General features: G+C 36.4%; 1 protein-coding gene across 10 annotated transcripts in view; it reads left to right on the top strand.

Annotated features, from left to right (window-relative positions):
- SLC25A21 (solute carrier family 25 member 21) overlaps positions 1 to 19,485 on the top strand; it is a 254,983-nt gene that overhangs the window by 124,471 nt on the left and 111,027 nt on the right. For 9 of the 10 annotated variants that reach the window (XM_080592971.1, XM_080592975.1, XM_080592972.1 and 6 more), the window contains one exon: positions 17,162 to 17,210. In XM_080592971.1, the coding sequence (XP_080449097.1) occupies positions 17,162 to 17,210 (49 nt within the window). Of the gene's footprint in view, positions 1 to 1,933; positions 2,150 to 17,161; positions 17,211 to 19,485 lie in introns of those variants that run through there. The other variant, XM_080592973.1, reaches the window with a different exon arrangement.

Genomic DNA, 19,485 nt, shown 5'->3' with positions numbered 1-19,485 from the left:
ACGGATATGGGTTCACTGATATCAGTGTTGTAAGCCTCTACCTAGGGAAAACCAACCAACCAAGCAAACAGAAAAAAAACAAACAAACAAAAAAAAAACAGTCCTTTCCAAAGTTCTGTGAATACAGCTGTTTGCATTAACTGGTCAAATGAGTGTGCTGAAATCTGATGATGAAACAATTTCTGGCAGTGCATGTTCTGATTTTTAGCTTCTCATGGTATTTCTAGTAGTAAGCTGTTCTATGTCAGCATTTTCATAATAGGTGTTTCAGTGTATGTTTGAGAGCTGGTATTACTGCTTCCTGTCATCCGTTGACTGAAGTGCTTTTCCTGTATTGTTTATGGCTTCAGTGGTACAATAAGGCTTTGTTTGTGTGGCAGTGTCTGGGTCCTCAGATTCTTCCTTCTGGTTTTGTAATGGAATTACATACATGAGTGTGGTGTCCGAACTTCACTTGGACTTCAGTAAATCTCTTGAAACAAACAGCTAATTGAAAGCTGAGCAGCTGTCATGCAAGATACAGGCAAAAATGTAGGCTGGAAAATGCTGAACATAGAGTGCATACACTGAAAAGAGGAATTAGGGAACTAAAATCAAAATGGATTCATAGCTCTAAATATCTGTTTGTGCTAATTAAAATGCAAGTTTTACTCAGTTACAGTGAGCAAATTTTTTAAATGAGTTTTGGTTGATAAAAGTAAAATATAGCCTAATGTATCCTAAAATGATAGCTTATTTTAATTACACTTCTGTAAATGACACTTTGGTTGATTAAAAAACAACAACAACAACAACAATTTTAAATAATATCTAACTTTTAGAATCAAAATCACACATAAAATGAAAATAGTAGCAAACGTTTAACACATTAAAGCCCTGATTTTATTTAAGCATGTATCCCACTAACAACAGGATTGTGGCTACAGGATTTTGGCTGTTCTCAAAGTAATTTACCTAAGCCATGCCTAAGTCTTCAGTCTTACAATTTTTACATTAATTAAACATCCTATGTTGAGATATCTTGCTCTATAGACAAGAGGAGGGTAGTGGATGTTGCATGCCTTGACTTTAGCAAGGCTTTTAACAAAATGTCCTGCAGACTCATTATTGACATATTAATGAGGGATGAGCTGAGTAAGTGGTCAATAAAGTGAGTGGAAGATTGGCTGGATTGCCTGGCTTGAGGTGTTGTGAACAGTGATGCAAAGTCCAGCTGGTGGCCAGGAACGGTGGTGTTGCTCAGGGATTGATAGTGGAAGAAGTAGTGTTTAATGTCTTCATTAATAAGCTGGATGATGGGATGGTGAGCATTCTCAACGTGTTTGTGGATGGGTGGTGCAGCAAACTAAACTGGGTGGAGCAGAAGACCAACATTTTCTAATGTCTGACTAAATGATGTCTGGACATGCTTTGCAAACTAAATTATGCTGTGATTTCATCCATTAATAAAAAGTCCATGATCAAGTAAGGAGCATAAAAATTTTAAATTTATATTGCTTATAGTTGTCATCAATAGTTGTAATAAAAATGCTTTGCATTCCAGTCTAAATTTCAGTGTTGCAGGTGCTCATCAGTGCAATGAACAAATGTCTGTTTGAGTGAAGGTGATTTCTAAGGCTGCTTCCCTTGTCTTCAGAAAGGTCCTTTTTTCCACATTGCTGAATATGAAGTGGGCAGTGGGAGACTCTCTTCAGCCTAAGGGTTGGTGTTTGCCCCAGTTCGCTGTATGCAGCTTTGTATGTGGCTTTTGATCAAATCTGCACCATTGGTTTCTGCGTAAGACCTTGTGTGCAATTTCACATACAAACACCAACTAACATTACTGAATTCCTTTTACTGTCATCAAGTCCTACAGCTTTCCCTTACCTTCTTCCAGTTACAATTTCTTTCCAAGATTTAGCTTTTCATTCCTCCATTCCATTTAATAGGTGGCCAGTCTCTGGATGAGTGCCAGAAGGTGCAGAGAATTGTGTAAATGAGGAACTCTGACGATATTTCAGAAATAGAAGATAGCAGTGGCTTCCTGACACAGCAAAACCCCACTGTGGTGTGGAAGTCATCTAGGCTGTAGTCAATCATGAGTATCACGGGAACCCATCCTTTATTCACATGCTCTCCTACTGCCAGTGGGGTGATATAGCACCAGCAGGTGAGTTGCACGTTAGCTCAAGAGCTATGGGTTGCCTCTTCTTTTCCTTTGATATCACATCAACACTGTTCAGAGAATTAGTCCTCGAGTAGATCAGGTAAGTGCACTGGCAGTTAATTTACATGTAAATGAACACTTGTCAAAAATTAGAGCTTGTATTACAGAAATAAACAGGGATTACAGAATCCTAACTTTTGTGGTTTTATTTTGTTCTGAAAAAAAATTATTGTTTATAAAACTGAGCAGAAGAGATGTGTCTTCTGTGAGAAAGATCTTTGGGAATTCAGAGTTACTTCCAGCATACTAGAACAAGGGCATTTGTGACCTGACCAATGAAAATCAGTTACTCAAAGGAAGAGGTTCAGAATAACTATCAATTCAGTCAGTAGCAGTAAGTCCTCAAACTTTCAGTGGAAAATTATTCCTTCTTAACTGGTGGTATTTATGTTTTTAAGACGTTTGTTTCTTGGCAAGTTCAACATTACCAACCTCAGTGCCTTTGTTGGAGGATTATTACTCTATCTTTGCATTAAATGGAGATACACTTTTTGTCCTTTTTTTTTTGTGCGAGTGTGTGTTTGTTTGTAGTGTTTTTTTTTTTAAGTTGGCAAGCTGCTGATACAATTAAGTTTTGGAAAGGAGAGAGGGTGTTAGTGCCTGAAAATGCTAAAGATAGGTTAATTCTAGACGTGGCTTTGCATGTTGACATTTCCCAGTTAATACATGGCTTCATAGTAGATTTCTCTTGAAACTTTGCCATGATATACTGCCAGCAAATGGGAGTGGTGAAAAATACTGGGAAGACCAGTGACTGCTAAAATAACACAAAATAGTGATTCTGTCATCACCTGTTGCCACAACAGAGAATTCAACAAAAAAATACATGCACTACGAAGACTCTAGAATATTCAACTGCATTTTGTATAGAAGTCATGTTCAAGAAAATATTTTATCTTTTTTTTTTTTTTTTCATCCATAAGTACTTGATGAGTCACTGTGTTTTAGTAGCCTGAACACCAAGTGTCCAGTTCCTTACTGGTGTATGTTAGCTGACTTTGAAATGCTATAAAGTTGGATTGTCATAAATCAATAAATAAATGTTTACAAGCTTCAGTGTTGGACAGCAACAAATTAAAAATGAGTTCGTGGTGGTTGTTCGTTTTTTTCTTGTACATGCAAAAGTATTCAATTTCTTGTTAGGTGTGTTAAGTACAATGAAACCAGTGAGTACTGCCAGCAAATGATAAATGCAAAATTTTTAATGAAAATCTGTGTCTTAAAGTGGCATGAGATCTACCTAATTTTAACAGTAATACATTCTTTTGTCATAGTGTAATTCTATAATTACTGGTAGAGACAAAACAGAAAAAAATGTATTTGGAAAGCTCATGAATATGCAAACACTGGGTGAAAATCTAAACTTACACAGACAACTTTTTTTTTTAAAAAAAAGTGTTTAGTACAGGGCATCTCATTTGGTAAATAGCTAATTTTGGCTGTGTAAAAAAATAAAAGTTTTCTGTTCTGTAAGTATTTTGATAGTTATATTTGAAATTTTCATCACTGTTTTTTTCACAAAAGAGGAAAAAATCCCATTAAATTTAATCTTTGATGTTAAAGATCAGGAGGAATAAAGAAAATGTCTTTTGAGTCTAAAGTTATGGCAACTGGAATGAGAAAAACGTCTTAATTATGATTTTCTATAATATTCTTTGTTAAACAGTAGAAAGAGCTAGTACATTTGTACAACAGAAATATACCTATACTCTTGGATTATATCATAAATGTGTTTTTACTAGTCAGGGAACTGGATAGTTCAGGTTTTCATAATAGTTCTATAAAGCCTTATCAACAATCGAGTTTCATTTCCAATGCAAAAATCAGGGATTGTTCAGTTTTACATTGCAGCAACTAGTGGAGAGGTTGGGGGAAAAAAAAAAAAAAAAGAAAAAAAGAAACACCAACAGCTATCTCGATGTGAGCCACATTTTTTTTTTTTCAGAAAAAAAAAGTAAATTCAACATTCAAGTACAGATTAGCAAAGGTGGTGCTACAAAGCCACTTTGTAAAACTAAGATGGACAGAGTTTCATATGTTGTTACAGCAGTTGTTCAAGCCTACATATCATTATAACCTAATTCTGAAATTTTTTGTTTTATCTGTGGTCAGTTGTCTCACTCTCCAGCTAATGACCATCTAATACTGAGTTTACCCCAGATGGCAAAATAGCTATTATTTTTGCCAAATTTCATGTATTTGCATGTACTACATGTGGGGTAACATCACAGATTTGAAGGCTAAGTTCATCTTCAGAAGTAGTGTTTTACAGTATATACACTTTATTCTTGGGTATGTTTAGTTTACAATTAATCATAGAACTTGAGCAAATGATGGGAACAGGGATTAATATTCTTTGATATTTCTGAAATGTTTCTGTTCACGCCAGTGTGAATGTGAAGCTGTTGAAATTTTGTGTGGGAAATAAGGAAGAAACTCACCCTAGGATAGCTAGTCACTTTGTGACTGGCTGGTTCACCTCAGAGTAAAGATCTCACATTATGGATTTTGCACTTTTAGTTTTTCATAGCATCGTTGAGTTGAGCAGCCATTCCAAAGCAGGCTGCTCTAAAGTTCTTGTTCTCTGGTTATTCCATGGCTCACCAGTATATTTTTGACAAGGTTGTATGTCTTTTCTTTAACTACTGAGTATATTTTTAGCCAGAAGAATGATTTAGCTTCATTCATTCCAAAGAAAAATAAGGCTTTACTCTGCAATGTATAAATGCTTTTTGATGTTAATCTTTTAGGAACATTTACATTCCTGCTATTAGGTTTGTCTTTAAACCAAATTTTCCTTGAGGTTTTTAATACTTTGTGTACAAAGTTCTAGTCTAAAATTTTTAGGTCAAAGATGATGTATTTTCAGGGTAACATGGTGTAATGCATAGAAAGTTACCATTATCTGTATTATGCATTCAGCGTTACTGTGCCTATTTCTATTTGTGTTCTTTGACCTGAACAGGAACTGGTACTGTAATTTCATTATTCGTGCATCTAGTTACCTCATTATGTGACTATAGTGATAGTACAAAAAACAGTGGAAAACATCGGTGTCTCATTAATAACTATTCAAATATTCTTTACTTTAGGAATTATTTGAAAAAATAAGCATGCAAAATTAGTTTTTAAACCCACTTGATTTTATTTTGTTTAGGCATGTTTCTCTTTTAGTTATAAATGCAAGTACATATGACTCCTGTTTTAAATCAGATCTCTTAAATGAAAGATGAGAGATGCATGCTTCTTGAAATCAGTGATGAATAATTAAAGCTTTAATCTGTACAGTTTGGGTCAAGTGCTTTGTATGATACTAGAAAAGAACTTTGTGAAGAGTAAAGTTGAGGTGTAACAATAATCCCTGAAGGTTAATATTTTGGAAGAAAGCTGCCACTGTGCACTGCCCAGAAGACTTTTTGTGAAGAATAAAATCTGGCTTCTAGCCACGCCAGCTTGCTAGCTACTGCACATATATTGAGGCAGGCTACTTAGCTGTTTATGTACCTCCCCACTACTGTGTTTGAAAGAGTATTAAACTGTTTGGAGATGTGATTAATTGAAACTTTTCTTAGGGAAGACTAAAAGGTTGACATTTTGGAAAAGAATATGGAGGTTACAAACTGCTGTTGCATACACAGAAAGAGATCTGGGGATAATTTTGACTGCAGAATTAGCTATTCTACTTTGTATAAGCATTTTTACTATATTTTTTTCTGTTGTTTGCTAATTATTTCTGTGAATGGACCAAATCCCAAATCAATTCACCTCAGTGGCTTTATATGATGCCTTGTGTGACCGGCTATCAATATATTTGGTCATTTAGCATACACTCTAACCTTTCTATTAGACTTCTTTTATTATATAAGAGCCTTGGGTTGCTGATACAGGAGTTTACTGCAGCCCTGACTACTGGGCTGTAATGAACAAGAACTACATATTAATCCTGCAGTAGAGGCAGAATTATCCCCTTATTCAAAATCCTACTGGAAACTGTGCATTCTGTGCTAGATAGAGAGATATTTAAGTAATGGGATCTATGTTACAAAGAGTACTGAGGAGTGCAGATAGACACATGACTTTATAAATATCTCATAGTCCTTGTGTTATAATGATCTGTTAGTATCAAGGGATACATGCTTTATTCGAGGTTCAAAGCTTACGTACTCAAAAATACATTTATTAGAATAAAACCTTCACATTGCATTTGTGTCAATGTGAAGGTTTTCCTATTCCCTTGACCATGTTCTTCAACTTAATAGTAATGAAGACAGCACTGACAAACTTAAAATGCATGCTCAGTAGATCTGAAAGTCTCAGTATTATTTTTAGTTAAATGGTACTAGCTCTGCTGATTTCAACAGATAGTTTTCTATGCTAGCCTACCAATTTCTCCTTGTAATCGTTTACCAGAGCATTCTTGAGAACGAAATAGTCAATATGTAGTTAATTAGTCCAATGAACTGGGGAACTCCCAGTTGATATCCATGCTACTCAATTTATTGAAGTGCCATCTGTTTTTATACTGACAGCACTACAGTAAGCAATCAGATTTAAAACATTGTTGATTACTGAATGGAAGCACTAGGAAGGATCCCTTTCCATCTTTTACTTCTGAACTGGTGTTTGGGATCCCAGAACAGTCCTAACCATTTGGAGGTAATTTCTTTAGCACCAAGAGAATGTATGGTAGGAGTTATTTTACAGTCTCTATAGGTCATTTGGGTCATAATGGTATGTGAAAGGATTTGTCAGGCCTAGAAGTGGATTTTTAACTTCTATTAATCATGGAGTGGCCACAAACTACTTAGTGAACTATGTCATAAACCTGAAGCATTTCTGGTGGCCCTATTTCATTCCAAACCTGGGATGATTATTCAAGCTGTTCAAAATTTGAAGGGCCCAGAGGAACTCAAGGAAGAAATTTGCACCCACTGTTTGGACCATAGCCATTCTACATGATAGCTCCTGTAAGGGCAGCAATACTGCACCAGCCAAAGTGGTGCTTGCTTGCCTTTCGGTTTTCTGTAGGATTCCTTCTAGTATGATATTTACTTACTGCAACATTGAATAGTACACAAAGGACCATAAGTAAATAACAAATCTAAGTTCAGGAACCACCCCATTTTTGACTCTCCAAATACTGAGCAATTTGTAAATTTGGCAGATGAAGCCAAAATCATTTTTCCCCAGGTAGTAGTTCCAAAGTGAGATCAAAGATTTTTTCAAGGTTCTGTATTAAATATTTTAAACTTAAATTTTGTAGAAACTCTTAGAACAGTACAGTCCTCAGTGACAGGTCAGAAGGCTTATAGACTGTTGAATGCGTGACAAAGAAGCCATAAAGAATCTGGTCAGATGTAGCTAATTAAAGGTAAATGAAGGACAGCTGCTTTTTATGTTTCCAGCACATCTTTGATCTGCTCTACCCCTCAGACCTCTGTGGACAAGGTAGTTAAATACAAACTAGGAGGCCTATTTTAAAGACATTAAAGCCCTCAGGGGCAATTGAGTGACAGTCCAAGCAACCATAAGCTGTTTGCTTTATTCATTAGAGAACTTTAAATGTGTCAAGAAATAGAATAATGTCCGTGCTCTTAGATCAGCATTAGCAATGAAGATTACAATAGCTCTGGGACATATGAATGGGCAAACTTCTTATGAAAACAAGTTTATTGAGAAGCATTTTACTATAACAGCAAAGAAAATATAGGTTACACATTTTCATTGCAGGTATATTGATTCAATATGCATCGAAATATCTAAAGCTGTAGTGACACAAACATAGTATAACCTGGTGCTGACCTCAGTGGTCCCTTCAGCCATGTTTTAAAAACTTCCTTTTTAGACACAAATGATGGAAAGAACATGTCATCTGTGAGTGACATAATAGTACCGATAATACTTGCCGAAGAATTTATGGAGAATTTACCCACTATATAGCCTTTCACTTGTGTCTGGAGACTCAGATACTTAAGTTTGTTAATTTCAAGTGTTTATTTTATAAGTCAAAGCTTTAATGTCAATACAAGATCATTAAAGGAAGTAGAAAGACTAAATAAATAAAAAAAATCAGTTATATAAATAACTCTTTATTGCTAATCATTTCAGAAAAAGTGAGTTTGCCCAGAACTATTTATTTTATTTAGAATTGTTTGTTATGTTATTATTATACATGGACGTTTATACATGGACGTTTATACATATTATACATGGACGTGCTCGAGCGAGTCCAGAGAAGGGCGACCAAGCTGGTGAGGGGTCTGGAGAACAAGTCTTACGAGGAGCGGCTGAGGGAGCTGGGCTTGTTCAGCCTGGAGAAGAGGGGGCTCAGGGGCGACCTTATCGCTCTCTACAGTTACCTTAAAGGAGGCTGTAGAGAGGTGGGGGTTGGTCTGTTCTGCCACGTGCCTGGTGACAGGACGAGGGGGAATGGGCGAAAGTTGCGACAGGGGAGTTTTAGGTTGGATGTTAGGAAGTACTTCTTTACCGAAAGGGTTATTAAGCATTGGAACGGGCTGCCCAGGGAGGTGGTGGAGTCACCATCCCTGGAGGTCTTTAAAAGACGTTTAGATGTAGAGCTTAGCGATATGGTTTAGTGGAGTACTTAGTATTAGGTCGGAGGTTGGACTCGATGATCTTGAGGTCTCTTCCAACCTAGAAATCTGTGATACTGTGATACTGTGATATTGTTATTGTTATGTAATTTGGAATTGAATGGAAATTAAAGTGAAGCAAATTTCTGTAACATTCTAAATGGTGACTTGTGGAGATGTATGTTGCATTTCCTTACTAATATTTAAGAAATTAGAGAAAATGTTTGGTAATTTCAGTTTGTTTTTATTTGTTGTTGTTGTTTGTTTGTTTTTTGATGTGTCTTCGTTCCTTTAGAAGAAGCATAACAATTTATGCCACTTGAGGAAGCAGTATGTTTCTGAGCTTTTTGGTATGTTCTCTACAATGTTTTTCTCCATTATCATTTGTGCCAGTACCTAAATGGCCCAGTACTTAAATGCCAGTGCCTAGATGAGCACTAAGCAGTTTAATGGAAACACATTACAAGATTCACTGAGCTGTATTCCAGGCAAAAGTAAGTATAAAGATGTGGATATTGCTGGCAGCATGAGCATAATATACTGATTTAGCTGCTTGTTCCGAAACATTGTGAAAAGCAAACAATGAATAAATTTGTGCTAAATTTAGAGTAGTTTGCCATGCATACTTTCAATATTATATCTAGATAGATATTTTTTCCCAGACGCAAGAAATATATTAGTAAAATATTATTTTTTTTACTAAGTACAAGATTGATGCATATTGTGTGTCTGGTTAGCTCACACCAATTTTACTTGCAGTGGATTTACATGTGTCAACTTGGCTATGTGTTAGATTGAAAAAGAAAAAAACCTTGTTCTATGGTAGAATGCCTGCATAGCTTGACAGGGTCATTTGTCTTCAATTTCAAGACACCATAAAGATAATACAAAAAGGGAGTAAAATATAAGAAATAATCTTTTTTTCTTTTCTTTTTTTTTTAAGACAACCTTTATTCTTTTTTATTTTTATTTTTTATTATTATTATTTTCACCACATATCAGGGTCTTGAAGGAAAAGATTAAGATCTTCACCATATATTCCTTACTCACATATACTGCATTGCAAATGGTGATTTATTACTACAGTAAACTCTTACTACTTATATAAGCAGGTGGCTTCACAAGGTGGAATTTGCCCTTTCAAAGGCTATAAATGCATATAAATATTTATGCATATAAACATATCATCGCAATGCATATCATCAGGTAATAATAATGGATTTTATACTATGATTATGCTTCTTTACTAGTCAGGGATCAGTGAAACCATGCAGGTACTAGGTAAGCATTGTCAGCACCTAAGATGAGCAGTTTAGACTTTATGGTGTGAGTATGCAGCATGACCACATTTCTGGGTCTGTGGATTGGGACTTCAGAAGCTGAAGGAGGCTTACGCTGAGCAGCAGCTAGTCTGGATGACATGCAGCCCAAAACACTCATTTCCAGCTCCTGTCTTCCACGCACCTAGGATGTGATTCTCCAGCGAGTAACATTTACTTGAAACCTTGAAGTTTAACATGCTAGTTTGCTATACAATCAAGAAGCCCTCATGAATTCAACACAGGCTGAATTGCTTTTGTGGAGAGAGATCTGAGAACACCCTACAAGCAGATTCTCGCCATTTTCAGCAGAGGTGATATGGGCAAAGCATCAGCCTCTAGCTGAAGTCCTGTGTTTTTTTGAAAACCAGACAATCACTGTTCCTGCTATTCCTGTTTCCAGAGAGCAATGCTGCACTGATGGGTTGCATCTGTTAAGGAAACAGTTACCTAACAAGATGTTGAGCATGACCCAGCTCCTCCTGTAAGCATGCAAAAACCTTCTTCTAAAATGCATTAGGTAATGATGGTAAATCATGAGCTCCTCCTGGGATTAATTGTGATCAGCTAACATATTTTTAAACAAAGGCATCCTTGTCCACACCAAGGGAAAAATCATATTCAACATCTTGTTTAATTAACATGTTTTCTAGTATATTTTCTCAGTGTAGACAAGGTCTCTAAGGAAGAATGACTCACGAATGCTGCATTGCCATTATGGAGTATTTTTTGGAGTAATGTTCTATTTCTCCACGTTTTCTAAGGAAAGCATTGATTTGGCTCATTACCTAAAAGGTTAATTAATGTTTGTGAGAAGCTCCAGAGTACCATTAGTTAATCTCATACCACAGTGCTAAATAGAATCTTGGGCAAGAGTTAAAATAAATGTCTTTTTTTTTTTTTAAGTGAAGGCTAATACACAGGTCTTTTCCAGCATATCCCATGTATACTGCTGTATATTTTTCATTGGAGCCTACATAACACATACTACACTTCGGAAGGGCACAATATGTGACTATTTCCCTGGAAAAGCAGTGAGCTGCCATTTATATTGCAGTGAACCTAGAATTTGGTTCTCTTTTATGAGAGAGATGTACCCTTACAGAATAGATAAAGCTGTATGTGTCTGTGAAGATGCAGCAGGACGACAGGCTAATAAAAATTAGCCTGTATAGAATTGACTGCAGGGATACTTTTCTACAGACTTGTTCAAGCAATGCTGTTATAATCAGGAAGAGGTTCCACACTTCATCTTGTTGAATAAAGTGTTTTAGCTAACAGACAAAGAGACTTAAGAAGAATATGTCATTTTTTTTTTATTAGGATACAAAGATCAACACAAGCTTTTGTCTGTCAGACATATATTCTCAGAAGGAAATGCATAGTATGCATAAAATATTTATGATCATTTCTTACATTGTAACTATATCTATGCAAAAGCCAAAATAAATACAAACTGTTCCAGCTACACAATATACAGTGCCTGATGTGTTTATTGCCACATTTTCTATGACCAGTCTCCTTTCTGTTGTGTTTCTCCAGTGACTGTGTTATTCCAGGGAAATGAGTAACACAAGGGTAGGAGGGTGCATAATGACTTCTGCACTGCAGGGGGTTGTCTGAACTAACATACATGGATCATGCTCTGCACCTCCTCAATCTGTGTTGGAACACCCTTTCAGGGTGAGTTTTGCAGAAAACATGTAGAAGGTTAACTACTTGAGTTTCTTTGGAAGACAAATCACTGTGTGTCACAGACACTTTACACTTGTCATTTCATAATTTTGAGGGTCTAAGAAGAGCTAAAGGCAAGAATTTGTCTCATAAGGAGGATCAAAACTATAATGATTCTATTCCTATCTGTGCTATTTAGCAAGTACTGTTAGCTAGATTTCATTTTTCTCCCTATTCAGTGAATAGGTGAAGCACAGAAACACTTGGGGAGATGAGGAGAGCTATAGTCCTGTGTAACTGATATCTCTCATTTTTTGCCAGATGGAGAATTAGAGCCTTTAAACAGAGCCATAGTATTATCAAGTCATATTATATATATACCTTGCTGTAGCGAGGTAGGGGTTGGTCTATTCTCCCACATGCCTGATGACAGGACGAGGGGGAATGGGCTAAAGTTGCGTCAGGGGAGGTTTAGGTTGGATATTAGGAGGAACTTCTTTACTGAAAGGGTTGTTAGGCATTGGAATGGGCTGCCCAGGGAAGTGGTTGAGCCACCATCCCTGGAGGTCTTTAAGAGACATTTAGATGTTGAACTTAGTGATACGGTTTAGTGGAGGACTTGTTAGTGTTAGGTCAGAGGTTGGACTAGGTGATCTTGGAGGTCTCTTCCAACCTAGACGATTCTGTGATTATGTGATTCTGTGATATATGATTATTGATACAAGATTTGTTTGAGTGATGGAAAAGAGGAACAAAGAGCAAAGGAACTCAACATATGCACCAGTCACCACAATGTTTTCGTTGATGAGAAGTAAACAAAAATTGCCAATTTGAAGTTTTAAGTGTGAATCCTGTAGAGGGAAATGTAATGTAATCCATAATGGGAAACAGTTTGAAAATAGACTATGCTCGCTGGAAAAGGGAAAATTCTCTAATGAGGAGGGTTGCACTGGGGGGTCAGTATTTTTTGACATATTCTTCCCTTCGCAGGCTTAGTTAATCAGCAGCGTGTTTTACATAATAGAACCCTGGACTCCCTTCTTGGTTGTTGATATTCCACTTGTGTACACTCAGAGGATGTCAATGATGACAGCTGGTTATTTCTTCAACACAGAGATTTTGATTATGTCTTGCTTTATGGTTAGTATCAAGTTTTCACAAGGAATGTTTTCCCACCCAGAAGACAACAAATGTTGAACTGCCCTAGTAATTGTTCTTTCCTATATTTCCTTTGGGCTCTTGTTCATCTTGTTGGATCTGAGTTTTTTTTGAACAGAATTAGGCCATCATAAATCACTCTGGGTTAGTTCACATGTGACATCACCAAGGAGACCCAATGGGACAACTGGAATACATTTTTGAACAATCTATCTATAGCAATGTTAACTACTTTATCATGAAATAAAGTTGGTAAACAGTAGTCATTACAGTGCAACAAGTTAAAATACATTACACCGTGATATATCAATTCAGCAAATTAGATTTTCATAGTGCTAATTGAATTTATCACAAAGCTGATGAATATTATTTGAAGAAAGAGCAATATATTTTATTTTATTGGGCACATCTCGGAGTACTTGTAATTTAGTAGGGCCACCACACTTTCTGGGCAGGCTATCAAGTAGGATGTTGTAATGATTTGCATGACTACTATAGTAGATGGAAAAATATAGCTTGTGTTTGTAGCCATTCCATTAGTATCTTGCAGTGTGTGCTCCTTTGGTGCTCTTCAGAGAGCCATGTAATAATCCCAGAATCTTTTGAAGAGTTCTTTGTGGTGAAATCAAGTAATTATACACCATTTAAAACCTAGTGCGTAATTAAATGATGAGACAAAGGAAAGACTGAGAAAGGCAGATAACCAATACAATCCTGAAGTTATCAAAACAGATCCCTTGCCAAAGACCTTGGAATTCATCTGATTCAATTGCTGGAAGAATGCCTGAATTAAAAATTATCCTATGAGGACCAAGAAAATAGAGCCAAATTCTGGCAATGTACACTTTTCTCCCAAAATGGACATTAATGCTGAAAAAACAGAATAGGCCCCGTGCTTGGCCCCCTACTGTAGGCTGTATCTGCCAAAACAAGATGGAAGAGATCAAAAACCTGAGAGGGGGTCAGGAGGGATAAAAGAGGGAGTGAGGGGAGGAGAAGTTGGAAAAGGAGGGTATTTGGAAAGGAAAAAACTCGTAGGCCATGCCCCCTGCCAGCACTGAAACACTTGACTGCAGCTCCACTTGTAAAGCACCTGTTGGCAGCTGTGGAGTAGTTTATAGGTTTTGGGACAGAATCAGGACAGAAAGCTTATAGACTGTGTTCCCTTACGTGACATGTGATTTGTTCTTATTTTATTAAAATAGAAGTAATTCCTGGATAATAATTATGGCAATAAATATACCTGTTCAGAAATAACAACTACAACCCTTGCTTTCCAGAAAAAATATGAAAATATTGAATTACATGGTTTTGAATGATTGTCCGTACTACTAATATTAATACTCTATGGTTGATCCAATGTATATTGTCTTCCTTTTTTCCAAAACTGAAATATTGCATGGAGAGGAGAGAAAATATGACAAAACAAGGGTCAAATATTAGTTTGATACTCTTTCAAATAGAATGGCAAATAGCTAGGTGAAAGAGGTTATCTGTCCAGTTTTATGTTTTGCAAGCTTTATATATTAGAGTGTAATGATAGAAAAGTGGGAAAATTGTATATGTTAATTGGAACTCTCATCAAGTATTTTATGCAAAGAATTCAATTTAAACATTTTAACATCTTTGCAAACTTTTGTGTAAACTCCTGCTCAAATGCATTTAATTGAGAATGTTAGCATTACAGCTTATGCCCTCCTGTGACTAACTCAAAAAAATTACATATATATTGCATATATTGGCTAACTTTCCTTTGACTATAATGAGAATGTTCACTCTGCTAATGCTTTGGTTCAATGTAAAAGGCTTATTTAGATAAGAACATTTATTATTCAGGAAGTTTGGATAAAGTTGAAATAGAAAATAGCTAATGTTTTGAAATTTAATCCTTTCTTACATAAACTTCAAAATAGTAGTAATAAAATAAAACTGTTTTCCTATTATACTTGAACTACTACCTTTAGTAGTTCTAAAATGGAAACTGTAAGCCTCATTTAGATTTATAATCAGTAATGAAAAAAGCAACTCAATTTCTGATACTGCAGTGTTCGCTGCCCAGGCAGAGCCTGACTCCTGCATGAAGCCCAACAAGAATCTTTTTGCATCAAGTCCGCTGCAGAACAGGGCCAAAATGCAAATTCCATTGCTTCAGTAGTAATAGTCGGTGGGGGGAGAGTGGGGGGAGGCATTTCAAATTTCATGATATTTTCACATCTGTGTGAAGTGAAAGTAATTCAGGAGCCTAGCATGTAATAAATTGCTTTAAGTTTTAGAGATTGTTAACTTTAGTAAGCCCAGCCATATTCTGTGCCATTAAAACAAGAGCACAGGATCTGTACCAAAAGACAGTGGCATATGAATGAGGAGAGCACCTAGTGGAACTTTAACATGGGCTTCTGTAGCTCTCTCTGGTATGTGTAAAAAAAGGTCTTTGAAGATATTCTAACCTGAATAAGAATGTTTTCTTGAATCAAGTTCCGTCTTTCCTATGAAGAGAGGCTGAGAGAATTGGGGTTATTTAGCCTAGAGAAGAGAATGCTCCAGGGAGACCTTACAGAAGCATTCCAATACTTAAAGGGAATCTGCAAGAAAGAGACTCTATCAGGGTGTGTAATGACAGGACAACGGGTAATGTTTTTAAACTGAAAGAGAATAGGTTTAGATTAGATATTAGGAAGAAATTCTACACTTAAGGGTGTAGGGGCACTGGAACAACTTGCCCGGAGTAGCTGTGGGTGCTACATCCCTGGAAGTGTTCAAGACCAGGTGGGATGGGGCTTTGAGAAATTTAGTCTAGCAGCAGGTGTCCCTGCCCATGGCAGGGGCACTGGAACTGAATGGTCTTTAACGTCCCTTCCTACCCAAAACAAATTCTGTGATTCTCTAATTCTATGATTAAGATTTTTGGAAGTTTAGCCATGAATCACCAAAATACACACTCTATATTACAAGTGGTTTGTAATTATTCTTGCTAAAATAATAAGTGAAACAGATGCATTGAAACATTATGATCAATATAGTCTTCAGAAACAGTTTTTGCATGTTATACCACTAAATTTCTTACTCTGGATAAAAAGTGACCATGGAAGCTTATTAGTCTTAGTAAGCCAGGGCACAGAAAATTCAAAGATATGGTAATCTAGTATCTTGGATGTACAGATGCATTTTTTCTCAGTAGTTCAAAATCCTTTAAAATTTGTGCAGTTGTTTTTGTCATCTCTTTATATTGACAGATCTCAAAATATACTTTTACTGTTGTCTTGTTAAATACATGTTCTTCTAGTATGTTTGCTGTTTGAAGTGAGAGTGATATATAAAATGGACAAGGATGTAGGCAAGCCTAGCAGGTATAAGAAAATGTAGAGAAGCTCAGAAGCTCTCTGAAATAATGAAAGGTGGCATATGCCATGGAGCAGGAGCAAAATGTGGGTGATAAAATTCTGGACTTCTAATGAGGTGGCAAGTGGGTGCAAAACAGTAATGGAACCAGTTTTGAAGCCAGTGGTGGCAGGTGCATTAGGGATTTGCCAGATCTCTTTTTTCCTCAGCATTTTCCCCTTGCTATCCACACCCTCCACTCTTGAACGTGGAAAGTCCCCAGAATGTGAATTGGGTTGATGGGTGGTGAAACAGGAAGGGGAAAAGCCTGAACAGCTCATCAGTGTGATGAAGATCATAGGATGAAGAACAAGCAAGGCCACAACCCAAATAACCAGCTCAAAAAACAGCTGTTATTTTTTTGAACTTACCAAGTTCATCTGAGCCCCCAGCACTGTGTTGCATAATAGCAGTCAGTATCTTTAGGGATTAGTTTTGTATGACAAAGAAGCCAGTGCTAACCTGAACTCCCCTCCTTCACTACTTTCAACAGTACTTAATATATCTATTTATGATGCCTGTCCAATATGCCTGGTGTTCTTAAGGCAGAAAGCTAAGTAAAAACAATGAATAAAATTATCACATAGCATATGTCCTCACTTTCCCCGCTGCAGTAAACAACTATCACTGGGTGTACTGTCTAAAATCTCTGAAGGTTCCAATACACTACAGAAGAGTATGTTTAATATATGAGATATTTTAATGCTGTAACATCAAGGATACGATTAGGTTTTTACTTTACTTTTCAAACTTCAAAAACTATTGGAGTCAATGAAAATGAAACTACTGTTTGTACAAATGCTTATTAGGCCTTTTTTATTATTATTTTATAGGTCTTGTAGAAATTTGCCTGATGCATCCCCTTGATGTAGTGAAAACAAGGTAAGATTCTGCTTGAACATGTTTTGTTGACACTGGAAGATATCCAGCTTAGGAGCTGTCAAAAAATAAAATGCTAGAACTTCTCCAAGTAAGATAACTTGTGCCTTTAATGGCATTTATATTTACTTACCTGTATCTACAGCATTTGGCAGTTGGAATTTGAATAGCATAACACATTTCTGATTAGAGGTCATCTAAAGGTGTTAAATATGTTTTCTGACATGCATTTTTAACATTGTAACAAAATCCTATTATATGAAGAGGGCCACAGTTAAATTCACTTACTATCTGTATCATCTGCAGCAATACTTCTTTTTTTAAAGTGGGAAATGCCATATTGCCTCCAAAATCATTTTCACAGATTTCTGAGAGCTGATACAAATTATAAAAATTGTGAAATGAGGTGTTCCATATTTTCTTTATAAGCTATGTAACTTTATGATTTCATCTTTTGTCCCTATTTCCTTTTCTGACTATTTGTTTATGTGTAAGCATAAATGATGAAGTGACCTGGAAAATTTGGTCAAATGATTTTTTCAATGTTGTTTATTGAAACTGAAAAATATCAGTTAATAATAGTTGTGTCCTTACCACTAAACTATGTCTCTAAGCACCACATCTATATGTCTTTTGAATACCTCCAGGGATGGAGACTCAACTGCTTCCCTGGGTAGCCTGCTCAAATGCCATATACCTAGACTTCTGTCTAGGTCTCACTCATCTAAGTGAAAACATTTCACTGGGAGATGTATCAGACCCCTCTACAAATAGTGAGGAGATCAGTTGTGGTGTTTGGAATATGCTTTAAGCAGTCAATAAGGACTTGAGGTTCTAGTTTCAGTCAGCCAACGTGAATTTGTTACAGATATATTTTGGCTTATGTTTAAATCACATTTTGGGGTTTGCCTAAGGCCTTGAGATACTTTTCTGCAGCTTGCTTTTTGCAGGAGGCCATCTGTGGTCATTGCCCCAAACCATAGGAGGGCAATGGAGGCTCCATCCACATTAACTGCTGCCTGGGTGCAGCAGGTACTCCTTGGTGCTTGGAGTTTGCTCTGAAAATTCTTCTGGATACCTTCATAATATAGAATATATTGATTCATATGGAGACAATACACCCAGTAGTTTCAACTGGGTCCTCTGTGTGCCCCTTTCAGCATACTGAGACTTTTCAAATAAAACATGATTTACATAGAAAGACTGAAATTAAAGACTCTGAAACAAGAGGGTACAAGCAAAACAGATACAAGACCAAACTTACAAGAAAAAAAAATCTGTCTTGCTTTTCTGTCTCTCCTGTAGTTCTCATAGGATATGCTTTAGTGGCATCATTTTGGCCTGTTGTGCTGTAAGAATTCTTTAAAGCTCTGGCTGAGTTACCTCTTCCCGTTTTCCTTTGTACTAAACTAGGTGTTGTGTTCTTCCATAGTATAAATGCAGCATCAGTGTTTTACTCCTCATGTCTTTGCTGCCTTTGAGGTTGTCATCCAACCCATCCTCATGCCCCTAGTCTTGGTTGAAAGAACTTAATACTATCCTTACTATCATCCATGATTCAGAACATGCTGCATATCATTTATCATAAAAAACATTAGTTACGTGTGTTCTGATAAACTGGCAATTAACAGATATACTCTCAGCTTTCTAACAGAAACCAAAGTTACAGTGGATGTTCAGAAGGACAGAGTTCCCCATTTCTACTCCATATTTTACTGTTTTTTTGTTATACTGTTAATATAGAAAATGCTAATCACATCTGAGATCCAGAAATGGGTAGCGTTGAAGAGTGTAAGGGAATGTTTGTGAAGCTTTCTCAACATTTTAAAAAAATTATAAAAAATATAAATATTGAGAGCCTTTTAAATGTGAAACCTGAGTCTATACATAATGTAATTAAAGAAGAAAGAAGAAAAAAAAATAGAAGAACAATAGGTGTGTAAAAGAAATCAGATTGCAGTTCATGGCAAAAACCAAGGGCTGAATCAAGTAAAAAAGCCATTAAGCAAATTTCTCCTTCACTGAGTTAACTGCAACTCTTTGCAGAATTGAGCTGTACCCAAGTAATAGCTTTCCTGTGTTCTGGTGGTGCAGATGTATTCAGAGATATTATACGGATTCTGGTAATTCTGCTGAGGTTAGTATTGGCTAGTATAAATATTTACATCTTGAAAGCCAGTGGCAAAACCAAGAATAAAGTATTCTTTGATCTCATCCACCATTCAGTGCATTCAGTGTCATGTTCATGCCCCTTCCCTTTGTTTTGCAAAGGTCCAAA

Source organism: Anser brachyrhynchus (assembly GCF_964034855.1).
Source record: "Anser brachyrhynchus genome assembly, chromosome: 5".
NCBI classification, from domain to species: domain Eukaryota; kingdom Metazoa; phylum Chordata; class Aves; order Anseriformes; family Anatidae; genus Anser; species Anser brachyrhynchus.
Note: the sequence above shows the minus strand (reverse complement) of the source record. Positions and strands in the feature narration are given on the sequence as shown.